The sequence below is a fragment of the Protomyctophum parallelum genome (assembly GCF_964188405.1).
Source record: "Protomyctophum parallelum genome assembly, chromosome: 22".
NCBI classification, from domain to species: domain Eukaryota; kingdom Metazoa; phylum Chordata; class Actinopteri; order Myctophiformes; family Myctophidae; genus Protomyctophum; species Protomyctophum parallelum.
In genome coordinates, this window is record NC_139714.1 from 9,096,854 (window position 1) to 9,104,674 (window position 7,821).

The 7,821-nt window shown below is 43.8% G+C and overlaps 1 protein-coding gene across 1 annotated transcript in view; it reads right to left on the minus strand.

Moving 5' to 3' along the window:
- Positions 1-621: 621 nt before the first annotated feature.
- The window catches only part of fgl2a (fibrinogen-like 2a), a 23,187-nt gene continuing 15,987 nt past the window's right edge, over positions 622-7,821 (minus strand). The window contains exons 3-6 of the mRNA XM_083757773.1: positions 6,171-6,271; positions 5,401-5,519; positions 3,493-3,663; positions 622-953 (exon numbers count right to left, since the gene is read on the minus strand). Of these exons, the coding sequence (XP_083613899.1) occupies positions 638-953; positions 3,493-3,663; positions 5,401-5,519; positions 6,171-6,271 (707 nt within the window). The 3' untranslated portion in view covers positions 622-637. The remainder of the gene's footprint in view (positions 954-3,492; positions 3,664-5,400; positions 5,520-6,170; positions 6,272-7,821) is intronic.

Here is a 7,821-nt window from a genome sequence, read left to right on the forward strand (position 1 = left end):
GTGTGTGTGTGTGTGTGTGTGTGTGTGTGTGTGTGTGTGTGTGTGTGTGTGTGTGTGTGTGTGTGTGTGTGTGTGTGTGTGTGTGTGTGTGTGTGTGTGTGTGTGTGTGTGTGTGCGTGCGTGCGTGCGGGGGGAGGGGTGTGTGTTCCAACGCATGTTCCATTTGTATTACTTTACTTGTAAAGGTCAAATGTCCCCCAAAACTATAGTATGAATTGAGATACAGTGAGGACCTTTTGTTGTTTTATGGTTATAGAAATGTTAGTTTTATAAAATCTAACAAAATAGCTGATCAAACAACCCCCAGAGCTTGTAGATCAGCTATTTGGGGCACATGACACCGTAAAACTAAACTCGGGCATTGGGGTTATAGGGTTAATGGCAGAAATAGGTAAAAATGGCATTCAATAAAATTACCGTCCAAACGTTTTGATGTCCTGACAAGTATAGTAATACAAACGTCACGTGTGCTTTGTTCTGTTTGTAGGAGCATAGTTAATACATGCGTGACTGCGTGCATGTGTGGGAGCGTCTTCGTCTTTATGCCCATATCGTCTTGTCCATCTCAGGGAGTCCGTCCGTCCACGTCATTTGTCACGTCCATCCATCCATCCATCCATCCATCCATCCATCCATCCTACGGCGCGTAGTTCTTGGGCCGTATCATCATCTTGACGGTCTTGAAGGCCTGCCTGTAGTTGGTGGGGTAGTACTCCGTGGTCATGTTGTGCCAGGTGCCCCAGAAGATGCCGTTCCGCACGCCCTTGTACCTCTTGTGGTAGTACTTGCCGTTGAGGTTGGCCGACATGCAGGCGTCGAACCACCAGCCGGAGCTGTAGTAGGCGCCGCAGTTTCCGCCCGGGTACATGTCGTTGTCGCGGTCCGGCGTGGTGAAGAACTTCTGGTCGTGGTTGAAGTGCTTGTTGAAGCTGATGGCGTTCCCCGCCGTGCCGCTGTGTGGTTTACATTCAAACACAAACGCAGTATTTGGTTGTGAAAAAAATAATCGCATTTAAAGGAATTCAATGGCAGATCCTCAAGCTCACATGTCGCCGGTGCATTGTGAGCTTGTAGATCTACTATGTTGGCTACTTTTGCGCATCGCTCTTATACAACATAATGAGGGCATCCATTTACCAAAACAAAACATAGACGAGAGAGACGAGAACTGCTTAGATTGTTTTGAAATTTGTCTTAGATTTTATTTGTAAACCATATGTACTGTAATTCACATGTATACCTTTTGTTTTCCTTTTCCTGATCTTCTGATGTATTGTGATGTTTTTTTTTTAAATTATATTGTATTACTCGACGACACTGAAAATGAGTTTAATTACTCCGTGTAATTTTGAGAATAAATAAAACTTGAATGAATGAATAAAAACTCAATCACAGAAATATGGAGATGCAAGGTTTGTGCCCGACAGCAATGATTTTTGTGTGTTTGTGAATACTGTACATATGTGACCAGATTTGACTGGGAGCATGTCATCGTGCAAGTGCAACCTCCAGCTTTTCACCAGAGGAGAAAAACTGATTTATTTTTTATTTTTTATCCAAAATCAGTTAATCGCACAGGCAGACTATTCACATACGAGTATGTCTGAAATCATGTCAGAGCTGAAATTGACATGTAAATATGAAATAAATGCTTAAACATATAGCTAGGTAGACCACATAAGTGAACCTTTCAGGCCTGTTTTCTCAACTCGCTGTTCTCCGCAAGACATTACTATATAAGCCATATCTCCAAAATATCTCTAAATTGGTGGGTCAAACTGAACAACCAATATGTCAATTTGAAGCTATGATTCCCTGCTTTCATATGATATGAAGAAACAAACAAAGAAACAAACACAAAATCCAATGGCAGGCTCTCAGTCAGATCTGGACACATAATATATATATAATATATATAGTATATTTTTATCAGCTGTTATTAAGATCTCCGTAGCCCCCTACATCTTAGCAAAGAGGTTTTCAATTACAGCATTCTTTTACAAGTGGTCCCCATGGTGCAACCTTACTGTCATTATATGAAAATGGTGTTTTAAAATGGTTGTCCTACTCAGACATCCTTTCAAATTTGATTTAAATTGCATAGTTATGCAAATGTCACGCTGGCGTACCTTTAGAAAATAAAGCTTTTCTTATGAAATCGATAGTCGAGAGCAGTCCAGGGACCTCTGTCACAAAAAACAAATTGCTCCTTTAGTTTTGCTTTATTAAACACTCAAGTTACTGTCTGCCGTGAGGAGTCGGATGAAGCGTGGAAATGTAGTTATAATTTATTTTCTTTTTTTAATATAATCTGCGGAGGTGCTGCTTGCCTGCAGTGACTACTGACTGAACCATAATCTATTATATATATTTTTTCTTTTTGGAAGGGAGCAGACTTGCACATTCCGTGCCGTATATAACTTATACGGCACGATGATATCTTATATTTTTTGTGCTTTTTAGCCCCTTTTTCCAAGTCGTTATGCCGAATGATTCCTCTCCACCCACCCACATGTCTGTGTTGTCACTGCTGTTGTATCCTACTGATTCACCTGCCAGTGAAGAGCCCACACTGGGAGGACGCAGAGCCTTTGACCTACAGTACTCCTCCCGCCCAACATAACACTCCCTGCTGACGGGTAGCATTACATTACATGCAGTGACAATGATCACGCTCCCACCTTCCCCTCCCACGAACACGGGCCAATTGTGTTCGTATACACCAGTGGTTTTCAAACCTTTTCGTATCAAGGCCCATTATTTGTTTGCCATTTGAGCCACGGACCACCATTTGATGACACTTAGCCTCTCAGACCCAAGACTTAAGAATTTAGTTGTCGTTGCATAAGATTTTGTCCACACATGTTGTATTGTATTGATGTTGGTACCATAGGAGAGAGAACAGGCATTGATCAAAATAACAATTCTTCTACATTCTCTAATTATGTAGACTTCTACAAAGGTCCATTGGGTTTCATTTTACGCTCCCAAGAGTTAAGAATCTAATAAGGGTCCATTTGGTTAACATCTCAATCTCCATCATTTAGCTGGGGACCACCTGGAGCCCCCTCAAGGACCACTGGTGGTCCCCAGACCACTGGTTGAAAAACACTGGTATACAGTATAGACTATAGATGCTCGACAACGCCTGAAGCACCACAGCGAATTCGAGCCCACAACCTCTGCAGTGTTGAGCAGGCACTTTACCTCTGCAGTCTGCGCCAACCGAGCAGTGGGGCATTTGAATCTCTTACTATAGCAATTATTAGAAGCGACTAAACTCTCAATGCATTTAAACAAGCGGCTGAAAACGTTGTCTAAAAAGTGCACAAAAGGTTGTGTACACATCTCCTGCACACAACAGAGCTTGATATTTTGCATGGTAAAGGTTCACTTGGCCTGCAATTTCAGTATGAGCTCCACATCATAGGCTTTACTTAATCAGTTGATTCAGTCAGTCAGTTGATTGACGCTGAAAAGCTTTGTCCGTACCTGTAGCCGCTAATGGACAGGCGGTAGCGGAGGAACTCGTTGGACACGTAGAACTGGTCAAACTTGGCGTACTCGCGGACGCCCTCGAAATCCTCCAGCTCGATGCGAAGGATCATGTCTTTGGACTTTGTCAGCAGGTGAATGTGGTCGTTACCCAACCAAAACTCACCCCTGTGTGGGAGAGATATTAGTTAGTTTAGTACATTGGTTCCCAAAGTGGGGTCCGGGGACCACCAGGGGTCCTTGATGGAGTTCCAGGGGATCCCAGCTAAATGATATAGTTTGGAACCAAATGGACCCTTATGGGTCTGTAACTCTACAAATGGAATGGTTCAAATTTGTACACTCTCAGAATTAAATTAACATTGATTTTACAATATAAATTGGGGTCCCAGAGATAGAAATGCTGTTAAAATGGGCGTCCGTAGCTTAATGCATGTCAAACTGGGGGTCCTTGAAATGAAAACGGTTGAAAGTGACTGCTAGAGCCGTACGAATGGGGGTCCCGGACTCCCAGGCTAAGAAATGTCAATTTGGGCCGTCCTTGACATGAACAAGTTTGGGAACCACTGGTTTAGTAAACACGCAACGGAGTTTCAGTTAGTTATAGTTCTGTTCATTGTTGTGTCAAGCCTAGTTTCCATTTTTAATTCAGTTAACTCAAAATGTTTTTCAATCATCGTTATTTCGTTAGTTTTACTTGGAGAGAAGCGAAGCGAAAGAACTAAGAGATTATAAATAAAGGCTTGCTGTTCTTAGATCAGCAAGGGGATATCATCATTTGTTATAGGGACCCATAATTCAGCCTGTAAGAGAGCCGACGAGAGGAAGAAGGAGGTTATAAAAGAGGGAAGTTATAAGCTAATATATCACTGCGCTTGGTCGTTTCCCAGATGGAATTCACACACCTAGCTAGCACGGAGGAGAGGGTAATTTGAGGAGAGGTGAAAGGAGGACAGTGACTTGTTAGCTGATTCTGAGCTCAAAGTGTGGAGAGAAGATGTGTTTTTGGAATGCAACGTATATGACCCAACACTCAGTGTTCACTTTGACAGTAGATGCAGTTTTAGTTGTCTTTTGAATATTATTCCATTCAGTTTTAGACATACAGTATGTTTGTCGTCTGAAACGTTTTAGTTTCGTTTTTAGCCGACTAAATACAGTTCATTTAATCAACTGAAATTACATTTTTGCAGGCCTTGATGGGGTCCTAATGCCTGATTTATACTGTACCGAAGATCGACAAGCGCGTTGTGAAGTTGTAGATCAACTCTTTTCCGAGTGTGACACCCACGCGCAACCATCCATAAAATGACTTGTCTTAGTGCTACTAATTATTTGTTGACGTAATTGTTTAAATTAGTTTATATCATAGCTTAGTTTTCATTTATAGTTTTAATACATTTTTCGTCAGTGAAAAAGGGTAGTTGACAAACATTTTTCGTCATAGTCATTGACGAAACTAACAGCGACTTTTGCAACCCCTTTTGCAATGCATTCTCACACTAAAAAAAACGGGCGACGGATTTGACTGCATGCAGCACTTGACATTTCGGGGGTCTTACGGGTCGGCTTCACAACATCTGGCACTCGCTTGGTGGTGCCTCTCGTGGCTCGAGACCGCTTTATACGAATCAACACAGGAATAAAGTCTATTTATATAACCGACTAAATCGATTAGTGTAATTATAAGCCCCATTTTCTACTTCGTCGTACAACAGTAGAAAAGAGCTGATCTACGAGAACTGCTATTTTTGCTATTTCATTTGAAAGTTCCAGGTATTCATGAATTAATTATTCAGCCACTGCCGCGTTTGTTTTTTTCAGTGAAGACCCTTATTTAGAAAAAAACGAAAAACACAGAAAGCCGTCCAGAGGGATTGGAACCGTCAACCCTCTCACACAAACCTGAAGTCTCCGAAGCCCTTCTTGTACTCGGCCCAGGTGCGGTTGAAGCTGACGGATCCGTTGAGCCGCTGCTGGACCACGGTCCAGCCGCCACCGAACGACTCCATGTCGCAGAACACCTAGAAGTTGTGATAAGGACCATAATCGTTGTTACTGTTTATCGTGATTAAAAACCCACTCACAATATTCGTATTGCAGAGATTTAAATGCAGCTGCAAATTCAGTAGCACTTTTTAAACCCTCTATAGTTGATCAAACGGACCTGTTTAGGAGCGCACTTGCTATGGTCTACACAAATTGGTTTGCAAAAAATTGCAGATCTACAAGCTCACTGAGCTGAGGTGGATCGGCTGTTTTTGTTCTCCCCGGATTAGGGAAAAAAGTGGAGTTTGAAGTATATTTTGATTATGGCGATAATATGGCTAATTGCAATTATTTCTGCCCCATCCCTAATCACGATTTAGAAAATGCTCTCAATAGTCATATCGCAGAGATTTTTATCATGAAATTGTCCTCGTCATGCACTGACTGGACCTGAGTCGGCTCTGTACTGTACTTTTTTATGTACGTAAAATATCTTTGCCAAAAAAAAAGGGTCATATTTTTGGCTAATGTACCCCACAGATTATGAACGCTGGGGTGCAAGCGCATTCACAAAAGTGGAAGAGTTTTAAGCATACATTTGATTATCGGGGACAACATAGTTTAATCGCAAAATAATCTTTGGGCCACAATAATGGTGACATGGACATTTCATATAGTCCCTCTACCTGGAAGGTTCCGTTGCGGTGGTCCGGTGTCACGTTGTACACGCCGTTCTTCCTTTGGTCCAACGCGTTGTAGTCGGAGCAGTCCCTGGGGGCCAGGATGACTGCAGAGAGACAGGAGAGAGAGAGACAGTCAGTCCCTGGGGGCCAGGATGACTGCAGAGAGACAGGAGAGAGAGAGACAGTCAGTCTCTGGGGGCCAGGATGACTGCAGAGAGACAGGAGAAAGAGAGACAGTCAGTCAGTCCCTGGGGGCCAGGATGACTGCAGAGAGACAGGAGAAAGAGAGACAGTCAGTCTCTGGGGGCCAGGATGACTGCAGAGAGACAGGAGAGAGACAGTCAGTCCCTGGGGGCCAGGATGACTGCAGAGAGACAGGAGAGAGAGAGAGACAGTCAGTCTCTGGGGGCCAGGATGACTGCAGAGAGACAGGAGAGAGAGAGACAGTCAGTCCCTGGGGGCCAGGATGACTGCAGAGAGACAGGAGAGAGAGAGAGACAGTCAGTCTCTGGGGGCCAGGATGACTGCAGAGAGACAGGAGAGAGAGAGACAGTCAGTCCCTGGGGGCCAGGATGACTGCAGAGAGACAGGAGAGAGAGAGACAGTCAGTCCCTGGGGGCCAGGATGACTGCAGAGAGACAGGAGAAAGAGAGACAGTCAGTCCCTGGGGGCCAGGATGACTGCAGAGAGACAGGAGAGAAAGAGAGACAGTCAGTCAGTCTCTGGGGGCCAGGATGACTGCAGAGAGACAGGAGAAAGAGAGACAGTCAGTCTCTGGGGGCCAGGATGACTGCAGAGAGACAGGAGAGAGAGAGAGACAGTCAGTCTCTGGGGGCCAGGATGACTGCAGAGAGACAGGAGAGAAAGAGAGACAGTCAGTCCCTGGGGGCCAGGATGACTGCAGAGAGACATGAGAGAAAGAGAGACAGTCAGTCTCTGGGGGCCAGGATGACTGCAGAGAGACAGGAGAGAGAGAGAGAGACAGTCAGTCTCTGGGGGCCAGGATGACTGCAGAGAGACAGTAGAGAGAGAGAGAGACAGTCAGTCTCTGGGGGCCAGGATGACTGCAGAGAGACAGGAGAAAGTCAATAGTTTATATCTGTGGTTCTCAAAAATGTTCATGTCAAAGACACCTATATTTTCTGCCAGGGACCCCCCCCCCCCCATATGTACAATATTTGTGTTAAAAACACATTCCACATAATTTTTTTAAGATTTCTTGGAAAGAGACAATCTACAAGCTCATATACAAGTTGCATAGTGATGCGTTGTAAAATATAAACAAAATATTTTCCAGACATCCAGAAAATACAAATACTAAGTAAAGTACAGATACAATGAAATAAATACTATTGTATTGTATATAAATGTATTTCTATGGTAAAGACCCACTGTCTGGTACACTCCTCTTCCCAGTCCTGACCATCGCGCTTCAGCCCTCTCGAAACCCGGCTTTTAGTTTGTGTGCAGTCTCAGGGCAGACACTCTGACCACCAGGCCACTGAGCTGGTCCTGATACTATGTGACAACCAGATCATTTACAACCCGATGTTGAGTCAACCAACAACCTACTGTACAACCATGAGAAGTTCATGTTTAGTTTACATAGTTGTGCTAATAAACTGCAGATGACAGGATGTTTGAGTGCTATGGA